This window comes from Podarcis tiliguerta (genome assembly GCF_965153285.1).
Source record: "Podarcis tiliguerta genome assembly, chromosome: 3".
NCBI classification, from domain to species: domain Eukaryota; kingdom Metazoa; phylum Chordata; class Lepidosauria; order Squamata; family Lacertidae; genus Podarcis; species Podarcis tiliguerta.
In genome coordinates this window covers 116,524,633-116,547,752 of record NC_139536.1, presented here as the reverse complement: position 1 = coordinate 116,547,752, position 23,120 = coordinate 116,524,633, and the positions used below count along the sequence as shown (strand labels likewise).

General features: G+C 40.6%; 1 protein-coding gene across 10 annotated transcripts in view; it reads right to left on the bottom strand.

The window, feature by feature from the left end:
• Positions 1 to 23,120, bottom strand: part of EHBP1 (EH domain binding protein 1) — a 270,182-nt gene that overhangs the window by 147,574 nt on the left and 99,488 nt on the right. For 5 of the 10 annotated variants that reach the window (XM_083435289.1, XM_083435283.1, XM_083435288.1 and 2 more), the window contains exons 8-11: positions 20,795 to 20,899; positions 20,124 to 20,246; positions 16,093 to 16,354; positions 4,359 to 4,548 (exon numbers count right to left, since the gene is read on the bottom strand). In XM_083435289.1, the coding sequence (XP_083291415.1) occupies positions 4,359 to 4,548; positions 16,093 to 16,354; positions 20,124 to 20,246; positions 20,795 to 20,899 (680 nt within the window). The remainder of the gene's footprint in view (positions 1 to 4,358; positions 4,549 to 16,092; positions 16,355 to 20,123; positions 20,247 to 20,794; positions 20,900 to 23,120) is intronic. The other 5 variants (XM_083435286.1, XM_083435290.1, XM_083435287.1 and 2 more) reach the window with 1 other exon arrangement.

Here is a 23,120-nt window from a genome sequence, read left to right as displayed (position 1 = left end):
AGAACACTGTGAGAAACATTTATTTGGCACATGCCTATAGGATAATACTCCCATGTTTATCTCTTGACTAATACTCTTACCTACTCTTTCAGATGCGTAAACTCATTCAGATGAGTATTATAGTTACTGGATCACAAAGTTAATATGCCCCGAGTTATTGTAGTAAAGGTTTTGAAAAAGAAAAAGAAAAAAGAAACCTGAATTTTACAAATATGAATCCCCTATGCCACAAGGCTAAGCCAAACGATGCCCTAGAGACAATGAGCAAGTGTGCAGAATAGGGCCCTGGCCCTGCTGCTTCAGCACTAGAAGACTTGTTAAGAAGAAAGAAGACTTGCAGTAATGTACTTGTTAAGAATCAGGCTGTAATATGCCTATTAAGGATAAGAACTGTTACTGTTTACTGAATTAATCTGACCTTAATTGGGTAATAAAGGTGACAGAATACCCTTCAATAAGAAACTATTTACACTTCAACATATTTGTGTACCAATGTGAACAGCAACATTTCTCCAACATTAATACAGCTTGAATTTCATTTTAGATCTGCTCTCTCTCTCCTAATGGAAGTCGTGTGTACACAAACAAACAAACCCACTGAGAAGGGCTAAAAGAGGGGCTCACATCTTGCTAAGTAATTTGAGACTTCTCACGGTGAGCCGGGTTAAGAACCTTTAATGATTAGTCTACCAAATTGGGGTGGTCAGAATTAATTATGAAGTCATAAGATGTATTAAGGGAAGCAGCCCTTACTGGGCAGTTTCCCTTAAAACAAAAATGAGCTAAAAAATGAACAGCTGGAGCATAAAGAGCCTAGAAAAGTCCTCATTTCTGATACTGAAACTACTGCAGGCTTAGTGTTGAAGCAATTTAACTGGAGCTATTGCACGGCAATTTGCTCTCTGGGAAGATCTTGCTCTTTGACTCTGAATGCTTCTTAAGGGAGCCCATCTTCTTCTGTTGGAAGCAGCCCAGAGTGGCTGGGGCAACCCAGTCAGATGGACGGGGTACAAATATAAGAAAGGCTGAGTTTGGGTAGAAGGGCCATGGTGCACACAAGGGAACCTGCTTTAGTCTTACACCCCTGCATTCTCACGCTGCTGCACTGGCATGGCATCTCAACATTGCCACAATCAGTGTGACAGCAGAAGCACCACCCAGAAGGCAAGGGGATTCTGAGCCTCTGGTGGAGGACTTGACCCCCAAGAGGACAAGCGCCAGTAAAGGAAGAAGTTAAAGAAAACAGAATACAAAATGCTGACTAAAGGAGTCCTACCCGCAATATACAGACACTGTTCTTGTCCCAATTCTGAAAAGTAGCAATGACCATGTATGGAATATTAAGATCTGTCTCATTAGGAAAAATGCCTTCTGAACCAGGAGGGAAGGGAGAGAGTCTTGGGCCTGTCACTATTTGGCCAAGGAGAAATCCCTTGGCCAAATAATCAAATGTTCCCCCACCCCAGCCCTTGTCAAACTAGAACTTGAGTGGTCAAACAGCAGGCACTATCAATCAGGTAAACAGATTAAAATATACATATATCTCCCTGTCATCCATCCTCAGTCTCTGCCAATACCAGATTTAAGTGGCCATTTCTTATCTTATGGTCTCGGCAAAATGGTTATTTTCCCTAATCACAATCAGAAACTGGGTGAGATGCTTCAGCCTTATCACTGAAACTCCATTGCAAACCAAACTAAATGTAAGTGCTTCAACAGAACATTTTTTAAAACAACAACAACAGCAACCCTGTAATTCTGCACTGTGAGTGCCCGTCCAGTGGGCTCTTTGCTGCATTTAACATGCTGATCAACTTCTACCTGGGTAGGCTTCTGCCAGCGGCCTTTCTTCTTTGCTTAGGAGGATTGAGGAAATGGCAAGATCAGCCCTTGAGGGACAGGGAGTCATCAGCAACTTCTCTGCCTAATTAAGTAGTGGATTGATAGATGTGACAAGGAGTTCCATTCAGCTTTTAACTGAAATGATGATAACTAAAATACAGGGCCCTTAAGGGCGGCTATAAGTTTTAAGAGGGGTCTGGAGGCCACGCCGAAAGATTTCCCCCCGCTCTCTTTTACTTTCCGGTCTCAAAACAAAAAGCACAATATATATTTTTCCCAAAGAGGCTCCATTTAATGGGGGGAAAGCTAGGTCAAATAAAAACTGTTGAAAAGAAATGGTAAATACAACTGTTTCCTGTATTGAATTCCCTGTAATACTATTGCACATAGTTTTTACTTTTATCTAAAAACCTGTTAAATAATTGCTGCAGTCTTTCATTTGTTCCCCTTTTTCTTAAAATAAACAGTTTTCTTGATTTCCAATATATAACAACAAATACACAAAGGGGGGAGGGGAATGCAAATACAAAACCCCAACTTACTCCCTTCCCCTCTCCAGAATGGATCAGTCTATTTAAGTTTGCCAAAGTCTAGTTTGTGATTTTGGTGGTTGCCATTCTGCAGGGTTATCAGTAAAGTATTTTATAAAATTCATTTGCTAAAGCACTATGGCAGCCCATTTCTCATGATTTGAAGAACAATAGGATCATGAGCAAAACGGATCATTTTCTAATAAAAATCCTCTCTTTCCAAGACGCTTTCTAAAACAGGAGCCACAATGAAATACAGAATTCTTTTACCACAAAGTAAAGCTGTGTGTTGTATATTATGCCTAGATACAGTACTAAACAAAAAATGATTCCACCTTCCATCCGCTCTCACCTATAAGAGAAATCATCCACTCTTGGGATGGGTAGAAGAAAGGGAAATCTCCCTCTTCAATTCCTCAAAACAGTGAATTGTGCTGTTTCCTTTTAGCATATTTACTTGAGGAACGAGTCTTTCTAATTCTTCAAGCACTGACCACCGCACCTCACAACCAGTAAATTTACTTGAAGTAAGAACAAATGCATCTCATTTCACAAGAAAAGGGATAACACATGTCACAGATATGCTAAACAATATGTGAAATGAAAATCCTTCTTTAAAAATTTAAAAAATCATTTTATGTGTCATTCCATTTGTAAATCACCTTGAGGTTTTAAAAATGATTAATAAATTAAGTGTAAGAATAATAGAAACAAGAATGTAAAAACAGAGCAGATGATTTAAATAGGCAAATATATGGAGATTTCCTCAATCTGCACAAGTTATTTTGCTCATAGAAGCTTCTTGGTTTACAATATGGTCTTAGATCCAGCCTAAAAAGTAACAAATACAATAATTCAAATTTGTTTGTATTCCATCAATTTTTGAAGTATATAGAAACCATAAACTTATTAAGTTATAGCATTTAATAGTTTCATATGCTTTAAAAATTATGAATTTGTGGCATTTGGCTCTACAAACAATGCAGAAAATATATTTTGAAATTAAGATGTCCTGAATTTCCTAGCAGGATGTGCTTGGCACATGACTCAAGTGGTTTTTTTCTTAAACTTGCCTTTTCTTTCTCATAGTGAAAAGCTCATTTATTTAAAAAAGGAAAAAAAATTGGTCTATCTGTGCAATCCTAAGTATAGTAATTCTGAAGGAAGTCTTGCTATGCTCAGTGGGGCCAATTCCAATATCAGTGCACACAGGACTGCTTTAGGGTGCATCGTTTCATACTACTTTCACAGAAAAGCTTTGCAAAATCTGCTATTCATTAAATATATCTTCACATGATTTGTGGTCCATGTTCAGAGCTTTCTGCGGAAACAAGTCATGCATATTCTGGGGAACACAGAACAACTACTTGGGCCAGCTGTGCACTTATGTAACCATTGAAGTTTTAAAAATCTTGGCTCTGCCCATGCAGAGTGAAGATAATCGGAGGCTGTATAGCCAAACGAAAACCACTTATCTACTAACAGAGAAGGATACTGTCAGGGGACTGCCATCGGAACAGGGGAGGGGGGCAGGGGAATACAGAGAGCCTCCGCGGTGGGAAAAGCCACAGCTCCCGTGAATCAGAGGGGGAAGGGGGTAGCCGGGCGGGGGGAGGGCTCGAAGATGATACTGAGAGCCCAAGTGCCTCACCTAGCCCGGCTGGCCAGGAAACAGACATGCTGTTTCCGTCACCCAGCTTGCGCAGAGGGGAGGCGGAGATTTGGGGTGTCTAAGTTCTTACGTTGGGGAAGAAACTGGAAGGGGCCACTCCCGGAATCTGCAAGCGACTAAGACGGACATGAACTTTGGGGTTTTACACTGTAAATAGTTTGCACCAATAAAACCTGTAAAAGACAGGTCGGAGTCCTGCCTGGTTACTCGGGAGCAACCACCCCCACACCTGACAGATACCATGTGTGAAATAGAAGAGGAATTTCAGTTTTTAATAAGCATTTATAAACACTGGCAACATGGCAGTTACATACCTTGGGAGAAGAGGAAAGCTCCTTCAGCGCACAAATAGCTGACTTGTTCTCACTTGTTTCCACTTCTGTCTTTGGTGAGAGAATTGGTGGTTCAGGAGCTTTTCTTCTTCTCTTCCTTTCCATTTCTTGTAGCGGAGTAACTTGACTATTAAAAGCAGAACTTGATTTTGGTTCGTAAAATGGATTTGATCTAATTAAAAAAAAGGGAAATGAATTTATTTGCATTTTCAACATAATTTTTAGAAGGCAATTGTTTTCACAAGTGATCCAAAACTCGTTTAATTTTGGAAACAACAAAGCCATGGGCTCACTGATTGTGCTGCTAGTTCACCACCACTCCAAAAAACAAACCATAAAGCCCCTAGACCCTGAAGAGCGAAAGCATGCCTACTGCTAACAGAATATCCAGAACTAAGCAATCTGCAGCCACCAGATTCAAATGAGCCTCTTATTAATTTATTTACTGACATTTATATACCACTTGATTGTTTAAAAAAACACCTCACAGCTGTTTACAAAAAATAAAACAAGAAAATTAAGGGGGGGGAAACAACAATTGCTTAAAACATAGTTAAAATACCAAACAGATTAAAATTAATATTGATTATTAATTAAAGAACCTTACTTTTGTCTGAAGAGTGAAGTTTCAATATGCATATAATTTAATATGTCAAGGATCTCTTTTAGTTACATAATAATGGAAGACTGAATGGAAATGTAATACGATAACTTATAGTGCAATATTATACATGTCTATTCAGAAACCTGTCCAGTGAGGCTTAATCCTGAGTGTAGCTTAAGGGTAGAATCCTAAATGGTAGAATCCTAAACCTGCTTAATATGGAATGCCTCACTGAACTGGAACTTACTTATGAGTAGACATGTGTAGGATCACACTGCACCTGTTACATACACAATAAACATACACACAAACAAGTACATGCGTACAAAACCCTTTCTGGCTTAATGTTCCATTAGTTTATATTTTTATTGTGTGGGCTAATGTATTGAGCCTAGGAAAGATTAAAATGATTTTTTGAGGTTACCTGTAGGCCCTCCTCTTTGGTAGCTACAGTTTAATGGTTTGGCAAGGAAGATGTGGTTTTACTCTGGCATGGTGTATGATTGTAGCAGCCTTCCTGCTTTTTTCTTACCAATTACAGGAGAAAGAGAAAAGAGAAAACTGCTAGGTTTGGTGATTACGTTGATCGAAGAGCCTGATGTTTCCCTCAAGTATTATTGATTAGGGTACCTAATCTCATATTTATTTTGTTGTTTGTTTCTGTGGCTTGGACATGTCCACAGAATGGAAGATGGCAGGATCCCCAAGGATGTGCTCTACAGGGAGTTGGCAGACCAACTCTGTTGTAAAGATGTCCACAAACGAGACATGACGGCTGGAAACATCAACCCCACCGTGTGGGAATCACTTGAATATAACTGCAGTGCCTGGAGACAGGCAGTCCGTCAGGCCACGTATCCATAGCAGTGACCAGAGGAGGAATGACCCCTGGGAGGAGGGCAGAACTAAGACACGCCATGGTGCATCTGCAGCAGCACAACCGGGTGCCTTCATCTGCAACAAAACATGTTTCTTCCTTATCGGTCTCTACAGCCTTTAACTCTCCAATTGTTTGACTTCACATCAAACACTCCTCCATGGCATCCTGAGACAGACAGATGCCAATAACAATGACTACCATCAAGTTTCCACAAGTTCACATCTAATTCTGTTTAAACTCAGGTTGTTAGAGGGGAAAATGCATATGCTGTTTAGCATTTTAAAAACCATTAAAAAATCTCCTGCTTCAAATTCCTTGGATACCATCAAGCAAGTCTCATTTTTTGTACATCTGAATCAATTTGCACACGTTCAGTACAGAGTTATGTAATACTGTATTGCTAGTGTAAACTGTATTCATCTGAACAGAAGAGTGACGTGGACTGAAAATAGTAAGTTGTTTACTGAAAGCTCAAAATTTCACTGTCGAACATATGAAAATAACTCAATTAGCTTGAATGGTGATTAGAAGATATAAACAGCATCTGGTATGCAGTAGACCCAAAGTTGTCCTTCAATTTGTAGAGAACTATTTGATCCAGAGAGGGCTTTTACCATTGTAGGGTGGAGGCAATGATCACATAATTATCCTGTCCTCCAGTCCACCCACCCAATCTGCTCCAGAGCTTGGGGGGATACACTGGAACAGTGTGGAGGATAGCATGGGGAGGGAATGCAAAATCATCCAAAAGCACACCCCTTCCTCTATTTGCAGTAGCCTCTGCTTGACTGAAGAGCCTTGCATTGACGGAAAGACATCTATGGATCTAATCCTATACCTCCAGACCAAATTCTCTCCAGAAGCAAGTATAGTTTTAATACAAGCAGAGCACTCTCAATCAAATCTCATTGTTCTCGGTAGAGCCTTCAGTCCAATTAGTATCATTTTGAAGCCCTAGTTTCATTCACTTAAAAATAATAATAGCATTTTGAACAATCCTTACAGTTCTAAAAATGTTTTCCCCAACTCCTGTGTGTTGACATATTGCCTCCTGCAGCATATGTTTTTATTTAGACAACCTTTGTCCTTCAGACTGGATATTTTCCTGCTGGTCTCTCCATTTGTATAATTTTTAGGTCTATACTGGTTTTATCCACTATGTGTGCTATTTCAGCAATTTCTTGCTGTAGGTTGTCTTGAGTAGTTTAATTTTTGAGCTAGAAAGGCGGAATATGAATTAACAAACACATGTTTTAGAATATTAATGCATTTCCAATCTCTTCTTGCCCTTACAGGCTTTTAAAAAAAAACTACATAGGAACAAGCCTTTGACAGAAAAATGTAAGTTAAAGAGTGAAGTTTGGTAATGATATATCTGGACTTTTGGAAACAGGAGAAAGGAGAGAGGCACTGAAACAAATTCCAGCCCAATCTAATTCATTAACTGCTCTACAAAGGGGGCTGCTGTTGTTTATTGCAGGGAGAAGATGTCGATCTAGATAAATAAATGAAAGGAGAAACTAAAACAACTAGGTTGCAAAGTGAAAGCACCTTTGAGGGGTTCTCACGTCAGCACCCATCAAACACAAAAAACACGGACCAAATCAAAGCTTAAGGTGATGTCAAAACAAACAAAAGAGACGTGTTCTACTGAAGACAAAGGTGGAAAAAGAATGGTATTCCGCTTGGAATAGAAGATTCAAGACTACCTGTCAATCATTTAATTTTGCTGACAACCTGGTTGAGCTGTCTTCAAACATTAAGGGAGTTCAAAGGAAGGTAAAAGTTAAGATGAAAAAATGATAAGGACAAGGGCAAAACATTATATATGGGAGGTCACAATGTTTTCTTTTGTTCTACAAGCTACTACCCCCCTTTCTTTTTTCCTGAAAGAGTTAACCAAGATACTACGTATATTTTGACAATGAACTACCTGACCCTCTGCAGTCTTGGAATTTGAGAACCAACATGTACTGGGGATTTCTCACAGCTAACACTTAGTTGCCTTGAGTAAGGGGGCCAGAGCTACAGGAATAGCAGCAGCAGCAGCAACAACAACAATAAAGAAACTGGCATCAGCAAAGAAGCACCTCCAAGAAAAGGGATTACAACTCTCTCGAGAAGTTTTAGCACATTGGATTTATTAAATAAGTCTCATTACACAAACACACACACCCCTCAGTACCACTGAAGTCAGTATCATACACTTCACGGAGCTGGGTGTAAGGTTTTGGATTCGAGAAAACAGGTGTATAACCAAATTATATTATTTGCTTAGATACAATATTAGAGTTTATGATGACAACCTTAACGATTAACATATTTTGCCTGTGATAAAAAGCAACCTTCACAAGCTCTCTTTTTCATACAACTTTCTTTAATACTTCTCCATTCAACCAACAGCTACACAAGCAAAATGAGTGCATGCACAATGAATGAGATGGAAAGAAATACTGAAAGGGCCAGCGTGCCATCACATAGACCAAAGGGATTTCCCTCATCTTGAATATTGCAGGCAAGGCTGGTCACCCCATCTTAAAACAGACATATAGTAGGAAAAATAGGATGATCCAGAGACGCATGATGAAAATGATAAGAGATATGGAGAGACTTCTGTGAAAAAAGATTGAGAAGATTAGAAACATTGTTTTGAGAAGACAAAGAAAGAACAAATTATAAATAAATGTTTTGGTACATAATGAACTGCGTCCCATTTAGTGCTTCTTGTCCTTCAGCAGAAACTTAAGGTGGGGGGGGGGGCTTTGAAATCTGGCAGAAATACATATTTAATACAATGCACTAATTTCCTCTGAAACTCATTTGCTCTTATTTTAATTGAATTAACTGCTCTACAAAGTAGTACACAGTAAGTCTCTGAATCAGGCAACTGTATACACACAGAGAAGAACTGTGGGTTACTAAACAAACAAACTGCCTAACAATAAATTGTCAGTTTCAAGGGGAACTATTTTCCTCATTTATGGTGTTTCTCTGGTCTAATCTTTTACGGCAAACTCTCAGATGAACTTGACCTGCAATGGAACATGTCCTTGGATACTTTGGAGCTCTGCCTGTTTAGAGAGGGAGCAGGGACACACTACCTCAACACAGGATTATTAAGCTCCAATTTTAAATTCAAAGCTTTGTCTCTATGCTTCCCACCTTATACTTCTCTCTGGGGTACTTTATCATATTAAATATTGTACAATAAATTCATCTGGAAATCTATCATCTTCCAGTTCTACGGATACAACTTTAAAACAATTTTAACCACCTCTCCATTCATTAATATAACTGAAGGAGTGGTGATGGGAAAAGGTTGCCCTTTAACTACTTCTGCAACCAGTGCAGAAATCACACATTAAGAATTAAATCCTATTCTCGATATATGCCTCCTAGGTGAGTCATAGAATCATAGAATAGAATCATAGAATCATAGAGTTGGAAGAGACCACAAGGGCCATCGAGTCCAACCCCCTGCCAAGCAGGAAACACCATCAGACCACTCCTGACATATGGTTGTCAAGCCTCTGCTTAAAGACCTCCAAAGAAGGAGACTCCACCACACTCCTTGGCAGCAAATTCCACTGTCGAACAGCTCTTACTGTCAGGAAGTTCTTCCTAATGTTTAGGTGGAATCTTCTTTCTTGTAGTTTGGATCCATTGCTCCATGTCCGCTTCTCTGGAGCAGCAGAAAACAACCTTTCTCCCTCCTCCATGTGACATCCCTTCATATATTTGAACATGGCTATCATATCACCCCTTAACCTCCTCTTCTTCAGGCTAAACATGCCCAGCTCCCTTAGCCGTTCCTCATAAGGCATCGTTTCCAGACCTTTGACCATTTTGGTTGCCCTCCTCTGGACACGTTCCAGTTTGTCAGTGTCCTTCTTGAACTGTGGTGCCCAGAACTGGACACAGAACTGGGCATATCCTACACTTCTACACTGACATAACCCACATACACTTCCACTAGTGGCGATACAGCAGGGAAACTTCATGGTTATACTAGAACAGCACTGCACTGATGTATGGAACTCTGCTGGTGTAGTAATCAAATCGGGGGCAGAATCATGGGAGTGTCATGGTTGTAACAGACAGGAGCAGATACACAAAAAATTCGAGAGTCCCTCAGATCCCAAACCTGCCTCCAACACCAAAGTAATGTAACACAGACTTCAGAGATATTTCAAAGCATGCACTGAATTCAATGGAGGAGAAAACTCATTGCATCCTGCAGAACACCTCCTCATAGGCTTCAGACTAACTGTGACCTCATCACAGCATACCAACACAAACCTCAAACAGAAACTCAGATTATAGAAAGGGCTTTATCTTTCTTGTATCCTGTCATAAACACTTACAGCACTCAAATGGGAACTTTGGTGACTGGAATTGTGAAAAAAAGAGCACTTTGCACAAATAGCCTAACTTCAGGACTTACTGCTCCTTCTCTTACAGGAATTCCATCTCAGGACTCCAGACACACATACCCCAAAACAGTTAGGAGGACATAAAAGCTATACATTTGCTTTTCCAACAAAATTTTCAAATCTACCATTTTGCTCTAGTCAATTAGAACAACTATCGTATGACAGTAAGTATAAAATGTATGTACCTCTTGATTGTAAAAAAACCTCTCAAAGAGATTTACAAATTATTAAAATACACCAGTGAAAGTCTGTTGCTGCTTTCTATCAGTTGATAATTTTCTTTTATACTGTCAGCTTCTTGTTTTCATTTGAAGGGTTGCTTTTTGTTTTTTTAATCTGTCATGTCTGCATCTATGGCAATGTATTTTATTGTATTTGCTGTCATTTTAGTGTGCTTATATATGTGAAATGTGCTAGCATTTGGAACACAGGGTGTAAAAAAACCTGCACAGAAAAAAGTGCAGAATAAATCTGATCAATATCTTAAAAAGGAAGACTTGGTTTACATTTTAAAGTAAGGTTACCAGACATCCCCATTTCCCGGGGACAGTCCCTGGATTTACAAAGCAGTCCCCAGACAAAATCCACTGAATTTGACTGAAGTTGAAAAGTGTCCCTGGATTAATTGAAAAAATCTGGTAACCTTATTTTAAAGTGCTCAAATATAATCACCTTGAAATGAATAGTAGGTAAAAAAACAATCAAATAAATTATATGAATAGAGCAACGAAGAAAAGGTAAAGCTAATGGGACCTCTGACCATTAGGTCCAGTCGTGACCGACTATGGGGTTGCGGCGCTCATCTCGCTTTATTGGCCGAGGGAGCCGGCGTGCAGCTTCCGGGTCATGTGGCCAGCATGACTAAGCCACTTCTGGCGAACCAGAGCAGTACTCAGAAATACTGTTTACCTTCCCGCCGAAGCGGTACCTATTTATCTACTTGCATTCTGACGTGCTTTCGAACTGCTAGGTTGGCAGGAGCTGGGACCGAGCAACGGGAACTCACCCCGACCAGACCTTTAAATGCTATGGCATCCACTATCCCAAAGCATGAATATTATTGTGTAATTCCTTCACACCCTCTTATTGTAATAGCCCACACCAGTTTTTTCATATTACATTATCAGCAACAACTACTCAGGGATTTGTCTCCAAGGCACCTGTAAGGTTGGTTCATTCTTGGTGAATTTCTAAGAAAGGAAGCACTGACTTCATGAGATTCTGTAAGGACCTTCATGCCATGACCAACACATACACTTCCACAGACACAAAGGCCCAAGACTCTGACCTGAGGATCACTTACAAACACTGACTAAAGGTTACTGAAAACCGGTCATTACCTACTGAAAAGAAAAGTAGGGGAGTTCTTTCTTTAAAAACCTGCACCTTTAAATATTTGCTCTCCAGCTTTTCTGTTTATTTATCAGTGATACAAGGCTTTATCTGAAACAACAAAGAGTCTTCTGGCACCTTAAGGATCAACAAATTTCATGGACTAAAGTTCACTAGATTGGATTCAGGAAGTGTAGCCCTCAGTTCATTTACACATTGGTGTAAATGTTTGAGTTAAATAGCAATGAAATGCAAAAAGGAAAGTGTATGACTAGTCAACCAGAGCTTAAATGTATGCAATATAAGAACAGTGACTGCAAATCATAATTTAAACAAATAAATAAATAAATAAATTCATATACCGCCTTTAGCGGAGAATCACAGTTTTACAGTATAAAAACACTAAAATACATAGCATAATAACAAACAAAACAACAACCACCCTTCTTAGCCAAAAAGGCCATAGATTGTTTAATTACTGTATTTTTGGCTCTATAAGACTCACTTTTCCCCTCCTAAAAAGTAAGGGGAAATGTGTGTGCGTCCTATGGAGCGAATGCAGGCTGTGCAGCTATCCCAGTAGCCAGAACAGCAAGAGGGATTGCTGCTTTCACCGCGCAGCGATCCCTCTTGCTGTTCTGGCTTCTGAGATTCAGAATATTTTTTTTCTTGTTTTCCTCCTCCAAAAACTAGGTGCGTCTTGTGGACTGGTGTGTCTTATAGAGCAAAAAATACGGTAGCCAAAGGCCTGGGGAAAGAGGAATGTTTTCACCTAATGCCTCAAGATATGCAAGGAAGGCCTCCCTGGGGAGAGCATGCCCCAAATGGGGAGCCACTGCAGAAAAGGTTTGTTCTGGTGTTGTCACCCTCTGGACCTCTCATGGAGGAGGCATATGAAGAAGGGCCTCAGATGATAATTGCGGTGTCCAGGTCAGTTCATATGAGAAGAGGTGGTCTATGAGGTATTATGGTCCTGAGCCATTTAAGGCTTTCTAGGTCCAAACCAGCACTCTGAATTGAACCCAGAAACTAATGGGCAGCCAGTGCAGTTGCACCAGGCCTGGCGTTATATGTCTTGTTCCGGTGAGCAACCTGGCAGCTGAACCTGCACCAGCTGAAGTTTCTGAACTGTATTCAGAGGCAGCCCCATGTATAACACTTTGCAGTAATCTAATCAGAACATAGACAACAGAAGTAAGGTTATCCTGGTCCAGACAGGGTGCAGCTGGGTCACCAGCTGAAGCTGAAGTAAGGCACTCTGCATCACTGAAGCCGCCTGAGCCTTAAGTGACATCAGTGGATCCAGAAGTACCCCCAAGCTATGTACCCGCTCCTTCAGATGGAGTGTAACCCCATCAAGATCTGACAACCTCCTGTCCATCTGGTCTAGGGAATTGCCTACTAACAGTCTTAGCTCGATTGAGCTTCCACTCACAACTGTAATTTGGTGATAACACAAGCATCTTATAAATAGATTGGATCTTATCTGTAGACAGTTCTACCCTCTAGAATTCTGAACAATGCAATACTTTTTTTTAAACTGTTGGGCAGTTTATGATGCGCTATGAGTAAGACAGGCCCAAATGAACTTACAAGGGCTACTGAATGTTCTCCAGAAATACTGTACTGCATTTCAATACCTGAAAATCAAAAGCTATGCACATTTTGAAGATGCTGTCAATTCTGTACTTATAGTTAGTTGATCTTTTCTTATATTAATAATTATTCCTTGATGTTTTAGTCTTACATTTTGCATATTCAAATCTCGTTCACATGCTTAAATTGATGAGTACTTCAATAAAAATATTTTTTATACAAGGCTGTGGATTTGGGGACTAGTAAGCGGTGGGAGAAGTCATATATTAAAAAGTGGGCAGCCCCCTCACCAATGCAAACTCACAGCTGCCCTTATTGGGATGGTGCAGTAGGGCCTCCTCTACAGATGTTCTAATCTTGTGGAATACATTGCCCATGGAAGCCTCTCTCTGACCACCCTTGGAGAGTGCTGAGGAAAACAGGCTGGCAGGCTGGAGCCTAGCCAAACAGGCCACTGTGATATCAGATGACAAATCAATTTGTTTGTATTACAGAAAATCAGAGTCAAGTGAGGAATGAAGTTACCACCTATCAGCTGATAGGCAGTGACTTCAAGCCCTACTTTCTGCAGGGATTGGCTGCGCTAAGGAGCTCTCCATGGGGAACGCTGCAGAGCAACTGATTCAGTAGGCTTGCTCTGTCAATCAGCTGATCAGCTATGACAGACTTCCTTCCTTGCCAATGAACAACTGGAAACACACTTTTAAGTCTCTACCCACCTGTCCTGGCTCCCAGCTTCCAAAGAACTGAGATTAGGTGCAGAATTCTTTCTAAAGATTATAATTGTTATAATACTACAATATGTAAGTACTTCAGGCACTTCAGGCGATACATGCTGCTAATCCCTGAGTTGTTACTTTGCAATTCAGGCATTGGTAATCCCTCTGCTAAACAATGTAGGTTTCCTAGCTAGCTCAGAGCCATGGAAAGTTGACCCAACCCTTGGCTCCCTCCCTTTCTGCCTTAAATACTGACGGGGCTGGGTAGGGGGCATTTCTGCAGGCACTCTCTTCTCTTCTCCTGGACTTGGGAGATGGGTGTGTCTCAAACTCCTGCAAAGAGACTGTAGATTGCTGCCAACCTCTGGCTATAATGGAACGTGCTCACTCATGAGTGGTTCCTCCAAGCAAGAGGATCCAGTGGGATTGATGGTGACAGGGAAAGAGGATAGCAAGCCTCCCCTCTGGATTTCTGCTAGGAGCTTCCCTCTGGCAGAGCCCCCCACCAAACTCACTGAAGCCCTCCAAGGGATCGCCCTCGCCCTGACCCAACTAGCCCTCACAATGCCCCACACATGACACTGCATATGATGTCAGGTGTGGGACATGTGGGCATGGTTTTGGGAAAACAGCCTAGCAGGCTAAACAGAGCCCTATGTTGGGCCTGATTAGCCCTGTGGGCTGGAAGGTGCCCACCCCTGCAGTAAGAGGAGCATTATTTTATTCATAATAGCTAGGAGTCCTTCCCACTACTAGGCGTGAGAGCGATTTTAGAATTTCTGATCAATGTATTGAGAATCCCCAGAGCGCCACAATGCCCATCCAGTGTCAGGGACTGAGCAGAGGAGGAGGAATGGTGGAGACCACCACCCCATCCAGACCCTTCCAGGGAGGAGGAAGAGGAAGACAGTACAGTTGTACAACAGTGGTTTGCAGGAGGTTGCAGCTCAGAGGCAGATGAGGGGGAAAGTTGGGAAATAATGTGAGAGCCAGAGCAGCAGCTGGCTGACACGTTAACATCAGAAAGCATCCCAGACCTACTATCTCCCAGAACCTGGCGAGCCTTCAAATTAGGAGAGCAAAGAGCTCGAAGACAGAGGGCACTAAGCGACATCCATAGAGATGATGATGAAGTATGACAAATGAGGAAGTGGGAGAGAAGGGGGCTGGAGATTCACTTGGGACACTGCTATTATCCAAGTTGCTGGGTTCTATAGCCTCTCCCTGTAAGAAGGACTGTAAGAAACTTTCCCTTGTCCTCATACTTAACTGGGCAACCAGCCGAGAGCCGCTGGCAGCATCCTGACACCCGGCAGCCTGCAAAGGCAGCTTGCGTCTCCTGAGCCTGAAAGACGTGGGGGGAGGCGCAAGCACCATGTTTCCATTTACCTGCCAGGGACAAATACAAAAAGTACCTGCTTGAGGAATCTCCAGAGCGGAGGGCAGGAAATGGCACACCCAAAGGTGGAACAGTGGCTCCCAGTAGCTGCCACTTGTGCAGTGAGAGATCATCGGGATGAGCCACGGCTGACGGTTCCGGGGAGGCTGACGGCTCCATGGCGCCTCAGCTGATGCACTCCGCCCAGTCTTGACAGGAACTGTGTATGGTGATGCTAATAATCTTCATGGCCGGCAACTGCTTTTTCCTCCCCGCCTCCTTTCTGACATCGTAATATACCACCATATTGCAAAGTTTAGCTGATGATATATTACAATGTTGGAAAGCAGATCTACCCACTACCCTCCCTGCCTTTGCTTCCACTGCCCTGGAGGCTACCGTTCAATACAGAATAGCTTCAACAATCTTCTCCCCTATCTGAATAGCCCAAAGGTGGCTATCAGTCAACTGCTGATGCTGCAGACAGAACTGAGAATCGGTTCATCCTGAACATTTGCAGCATTTGCACCTGCCTGAAAAGTTTATTATTCTGCATGAAAACCAGTGATTCAGATCCCAGCAGAAAAAGGAAGCTGACTGTAAATAGCAATAAAATGCATGAAACCAGATGAAATATATTCATGTTCTCTAAGTGGAGGATCTTCCTTATGCCTTGTAGAAGAATAACCAGGTTTGAATAATTTATGCCCTAAGGCTTTGTGCTAAAATCCCAACTGATGCCCAAATACTGCTTCAAATAAGTTATGTACTTACTCATCTAACTCCTCTTCATCTGTTTTTGATGTGTCAGCATAGAGGTATTTGCTCATGTCCACAGGCCGTATATTTTTTCTTTTTGCTGGTTGAGGAGGAAAGTCTTTGACGGGTGCTAGCATTTCTATTTCAGGGTCTGGCTCATCAAAAGGATTCACATACTCTGCAACCTCCTCATCCTTGAAAGGGTTGTATTCATCATCGTCATCATCATAGTAGGATTCTTCTTGTTTTGAAGATGAAGCTACATGGATATCTGTTTCTATAGAAAGCAACATAATTTTTTGTTGTTTCATATGGAAAGATTTCCCAGTCTGTCATGGAGACCAACATATTTCTAGCCCTATAAATACATTTAAACAGTTTCAAATTATTTAGCATTCATAAAGGTGTTATAAGTAGGATAAGGTAAATATTTTTACATGGTTCTCTAGATAAATAAAGCCTTATGAGAAATGGTTAGATTAGATGAAGAAGTTAACATCTTGGTAACTTGTGGAGTACAGAAAAAGCTACTAAAGAAAACTTACCAGGATTGGCATGACAGTCCCACAGAATCAATGACATAGGAGGATAGCAATTAAGCTCTCCAGACACAACATAGATGACACCAAGGGCCCATAAGATGAAGCACTCACTCCGCTGGGCAGATTCCAGCTGGAGCACCATTTTCCTGTTTTAAGATTCCATTTTTGTGGAGATTTTTAAAATAGAATTGGGTGTTCACTTAGAGTTTTAATCCAAGTGCAAAATTGTCCAAGGCCAGCACAGTGACCCAGAACTAGCCACTCTGAATAATCAATAATATGCAAACAGGTGCACCACAACAATGCAAAAAAATACTTTAGTTTTCTTGAGAAATGTCTGATGGCAGAATCAGGGCTGCACAACCTGAGACCCACCAAGCCAACAGCAGCCCACCAGCTGTATATGGAAGAACCTATAAATGATCTACTCCAAGAACTTGCCTAGGATCAAACAAACTCAACCCTTATATTGTTCATTCTGTCTTAACTAAGTTGCTTCTGAAGGTAGAATTCTAGCTAGTATATATTTTGTGAAAATAACTGTCTGCTTGTTATTTCAATATTGTTATCTGTCAAGAGCCACCTATTGAGATACTGTTGCTTAAACTGACCCAAACTCAGGGTACCCAACGTGGAGGCAGGGGTCTTTGTTGATGTTTAGCTGCTAGACACCATTTTGAATCAGGATGATGGACAAAACTTGACTTTACCCAATTTTTGGCATGACAGATCAAAAGTCACAAATTATACTGTCCATTTTAAAAACACAAAATTTTTCAATTTCTAAAAAATTCTGGCCAGCGCCTGGCACCCCCTGTTAGTTTACAGTGGAGGTGGCAGAGGCCAGAAATTCAAAGTAGAGCCAATGATGGAGGCATATTCAAGGGGTGCAGGCTTTGTTTATAATGCAATTCCCCAGATGAAGTTCTTTTTTATCCTACTTTAATATTTATCACAGAAGTATGAAAGAGATGGACCGTAATAGTTCTGGAGTGGCACCTATTAAATGAATGATGAAGAAAATGATGAATTAACTATATAAATATGTTTATATTTGCCCCATTTAAAATTTCAGATGGTTTCTTTTTTAAAATAAAAAACCACTCCAGATTAAATGCTAAACACTGGAATCTAAGAGGTGAGGTAAGCACATAAGAATGATGCAGCAATTTTAAAAAAATTGTAAGATGCAAGAAAAGCACGTCCATAAAGAAAGCTGCTAGTAAAACAATAAGTCGCTTGTAATAACACTTAACATTTATATTGTCCTTTAAATCTTCAAAGGTCTTTACAAACATTAACTACTTAATCTAAATCCTTCTGTCAAATGTAGCTACAGCAGAAATCTGGGATGTATTACTAATCCAGAACAAAGCTAAAAGGGAAATACTATTGCTGTTTAAACTGTTAAAGGCTGCAATCCTAGGCACACTTAGTTGGGAGTGAGCTCCACTGAATAAAGTGGGATATATTTCTGAGTAAATCTGCCCAGAATTGCTGTGTGAGCCTGCCTTAGGTTTTGCAGAAAAACAAAGTTTTGGTTTGGGAGAAACAGGTTCTTTTTTTTAACCAAAGAGTTACAGTATTTAATTATACACAAAGACATAAAACATTTATTTTGTGTTTTTTATCTTGCATTTTTATGTTGTGAAGTGCCCTGATATCTATGGATGAAGGGCAGTATTCAAATCAAATCAACAAATAAGAGGCTAATAAGAGGCTGCTGGATCAGGCCAAGGGCCCAGCTAGTCCAGCACCCTGTTCACACAGGGCCAGCCAGAAGCTGGTAGGAAACCAGCAAGCAGAACCTGAGCACAAGAACCCTCGCTTCTCCTCCAGTTTCTAGCAACCGATATTCAGAAGCGTATTGACAACAGATTTTCTCCCTTGATATGCTGAATCTGTGTTTTCTGTAGCCTAGGGTTGCCATATGTACGGCTTTTCCTGGGCACGTCCTCTTTCTCAGGGTTAAAATTTCTGTCCAGATGGATTTTTTACATTTTGCAAAATGTCCAGGGGTTTTTTGTCTGATACTATTAGTACTGTATCAGGATCTGGATTTGCTGCTGCCTCTTGTCCCCCTTTCCCCTCGTTCTCGGCCAAGCGCGGCTCCACCCTCCACCGCTGTCTCCACCGGCTCCTCCACTTGTCCCGTCCGCCTCCCTCAGCCTGCTTCCCTCCACCACCACATGGCCACCCCCACCATGCCTGGAGCCTGAGTGTGGCTGTCTCAGCAGAGGGGCTCCAGCTTACTAGGGAGGAGGCAGAGGAAGAAGAGGAGCTGGGCTTTATTTTTAATTTATTATGATCCTCACCATTACAATTATTCTTTTTCTGCCTCACCGCTCCCACCACCAAGTCCTCCTCTCGTGCTCCTTACAGAAGAAGAGGCACCACACAGCCCCCGGCAGTGTGGTGCCTCTTCTTAATTTTTACTCAGAATAGATCCATTGAAATTAATGGACCTAACCTAGTCATGCTAAGATTTTCATATTTTGGGATTCTTATATTAATATATTTTATATTTTTATATATGAAAGTCTATTTTGTCTTGTTTTAAATATATCATTTTCTGTTTTTTACTCCTTTTTGCTGTTTTTATTGTACAATGTATTGAGATAATTGTGTAGAACGCAATTCATAAATTAATAATAATAATACTCACGTTTTTAATGTGAGAATTAAGAGCAATATCCACACAATGGCCAAGTTCAGAATTTAAAACCCTGATTTGTTAAATCATAAGACAAGCCCTGTTACACTGTCTCCCTACCTCCTCCCTTCACAGGCTTGCTGCAGTGCAACAAACAGAACTACTTAGCTTCTCTTCTAGAAAAAAGGTGTCTCACCACGAAGTTACAGTGGTACCTTGGTTCTTGAATGTCTCCGTTGACGAACATTTCAGAACCCGAACGCCCAAAACCCGGAAATGCTTGTTTTCAAACTGCGTGTTTGAAAACTGCGTGTTTTTCAATTTTCTCAAGTGAATTTGCAAACACCCCACAGAACTCAAAATAGTCTTCCAGAACGGATTACATTCGAGAACCACTGTACTCAGCAAAAAAAGGTACTCACGATGAAGTTGTTACAAGTGCTACACTTTTAAACAAGTGCTTTTCTTCTAGGAAAAAAAGGTGGCAGTACTGCACACCCTTGAGTACCCCCCCCCCCAAAAAAAAAGCACTGGCTGAAACTAGTTCCCTCTTGTAGGTGAACTCTGGTTGAACTTCAGTTTGTCCACCAGCAGGGGCAAATGTTGCATGCAACAGGGGAAGGCCATAGAAGGAAGGCTTGCTCTTCATTTGCTTAGCCATGGTTTAGCAAGTTGGGCTTGATAAAACTGAAGGTCCCAGCAGCAGATTATCAATATACATGCAATGATTATCAATACACATACAGTCCCAGACACTTACAGCAAATGAGAAGCAGGAGACCCTGAGCTTGCTGTAACATCCAACGCCACCCTAAGATCATAAGCAATAAAAATATACAAAAATTCTATACCTTCCATGTCAAGGTCTCCAAAGGGATTCAGCTCTGTTGTATCAGGGTCTACAAATGGATTTGATCTCGAATTGGCCACGTCTTGATCCTCTTCATCCAAAAAATTAAGCTTGTTTATAAGCTCTGAGAAGCCAAGTACAGTACTTTTCAGTATGGCAAAAATTAGGACTGCGTATGGTTTGAAGCAAACATTTTTTCTACCAAAAATCTCTAGGAACAGTGATCCCTACTGCAAAGCTAAACTGTAGCACACCAATGCTTCTAACTCAGTGGTAGTAATAGAATCAGGCATATATTTATTAAATAGTCCGCTGTAGCCTTCACCCACTAAACAGTGGCAAAAGCTTTCTGCAAGAAATTGTCTGGGGGCAGGGGAAGTAGTTCTGAAAAGGTTGGAATTTCCCCATTATATACAGCTTACATGTCACTGTGAGGCTTCAAAACATACAGAGCACAAGTATGTTTATGGTGCAAGTTTTAGCCAGTTTCAGTGCCCATGTCATGCTGTCATCTGTTGGCTGCACTACAAATTACTTAAAATACTGCAATGGATGTCAAGCACAAAGATACAACTGACATTCAACTACAAACAGAAGCCAAGGGGATAGCAGGTCAGAGTAAAATACAGACAGACAATCAGAAACAGAAAGGAAGGAGGAAAGCTCATAGACCTTCAGAGGAACTGGCTGATTTAGCTGAAAGCATATTTGCTTGCTTTACGCAGTCATCTTGATCTTCATCTAAGCTGCTCAGAGCATTCAACTGGTTTACAATTTCTGTAAACAGAAGCCAGTCAAGATAATTGTAAGGTAATGTTATTTAAGGGACAAAGGAGTACAAAACATGCTGTTATTAGAAAAGGAAAAAGGAAAAGAAACGACGTGTGTTAATTTACAATGAATACATTCTAGAGAAAATCACCATTCTAATACTTAATGTATTCAGCACTTGTATGATGATCTTCCTCAAAATTTTAATGAAAAGGAATGCTACCTTTTCATTAAACTGCTCGGTCCAGTAACAGGAAATTATCAGACTAGAGCTACAAACTGAGTAACTGAATTAGATACTCCTGCAGTTTCCTGTACCAGTTTTAAGATGAAACTTTGCTTTGATCTGTATATGAACTCTGATCCACTCTGCAGACAGGGGTTTACTTGGGGACTAAGGGGATGTGAGGTTGACAAGTGTGATTTCAATCTTGCAGGGCTTCCTCCAGAAAAGGTTTTGGAAGCAAAAGATTCTAAAGGTATAAAATTATGCAAAGTGAGCAACTATGCACACCTTCATTTAATTTCTGTAATTTGCTTCATTTGGCTGTAAACTTTGGTATTTTATGGTTGATGGGTTCTATGGCAGCCCTGTATCGGGAGGTTTTTATGTTTTTTAGATATGCTGTAAGCTGCCTAGAGTGGCTCGGAAAACACCAGCCAGATAGGTGGGGTAATAATAATAATAATAATAATAATAATAATAATAATAATGGATAACTTAGGAAATAATGTATGAAAACTGTAAGAAACAGCTATATCTAGAACAGGAATTCAGGAAGCTAAGATGACAAACAATAGGAATTGCAGAATCCAATGCTGAGCAAATAGAAACATCAAAAGGCTGACTTCTGTTCAGAAGAAACACTTTCAAATAACACAGTATCAAATCATACAATGCATGTATAACAAATATAAAGAAATATGCTTATGGAATATGATGCATTATATTAGCCATACAATTGCCATTTTGGAAGTAAGGTTGGGTAAAAAGGTTATGAAATTCCAGATGGATAAAACTTCATAGTACCCACTTTTTCTGTTGACTAATCTGTCTGGCCAACTTGTTCAACTGGTGGGCACATATTCCTAGAAACTGGGGTAACTGAGCTGCTGCTATCGATTTATTTCATTACTTAAATTGTTTTTATTGAAATATTTTCATGGATAACAAAGGTACATATAAAGCCTCTGTTTGCAGTTCATAGTATCCTATCTATAGGTCAGTTACATTTGGTGTGAGATATTGCTGTTGCAGACATTGTGAGGTTGTGGCGAGGAAAAAGATGGAGAGAGAGAAGTGGGAGAATGAAGGGGAAGAAATTATATTTTTCTTTTGCACAGTGTGTGTGTGGGAGGGGGTTGGTTTCACTGTCACATGGATAGGTTATGCATTTGATTCATTTGCTAGTTTTTGTTGTTGGTGGTGAGAGATTGGGGAACTTCAGTTGATTGCAATAAGCTCTGTTTGTGTGTGGGAAGGGTCAAATTAGCCATATCAATTTGTTGTATACTGTTGTATACAATTTGTATACTGTTTGTTGTATACAATTTGTTGTATACAATTTGTATACTGTTGGAGGGTTTGTGTTGTTGTCTTGTTGGGCTGTGCATGTAACAAAGGGGAGTCACGCATGGTTGAAGGCATCCTCTTTTGTTTGTCCACGTGCTAATTTCAATTTGTTGGCTAGCTTTTCTAGTATGGCTGTTTCCCATACGGTTTGGTACCAGTGGTTCATGTTTACTCCTGACAGGTCCCTCCAGTATCTAGTTATGATGCTCCTAGCTCCTGAGAGTAGGTGGCTTATGAGTTCTTGTATTGTGAGTGTGTGTTGTTGTCCTGGAAAATATTCAATAGGGCCAGTTCTGGAATTGCTTCTAACAACTGTTTTGTTATTTTACATATTTCTTGTAGGACTGATGTCCAAAGGTGTAAAATTTTGGGGCATTCCCACCACATGTGGAGGTATGTACCTATAGTGGTGCAACCTCTGCAGCATTTAGGTGAGGTTCCTGGGTTTATCAGAGCTGCTATATTAATTATTATATTATTATTGCCACCATCAGTGTGCATGGCATTTCCATGATATAAGAGGACAAATCAAGGAGCTTCCAATCCAAAACTTGATAGAAAAAACAAACAGAGCAAAGGAAAGGATTTTGAGACAGGAGGAAAAGAGAAAAAGAAAATGGATGGGACCCCACATTGTGGGAGTGGACTTCTGCT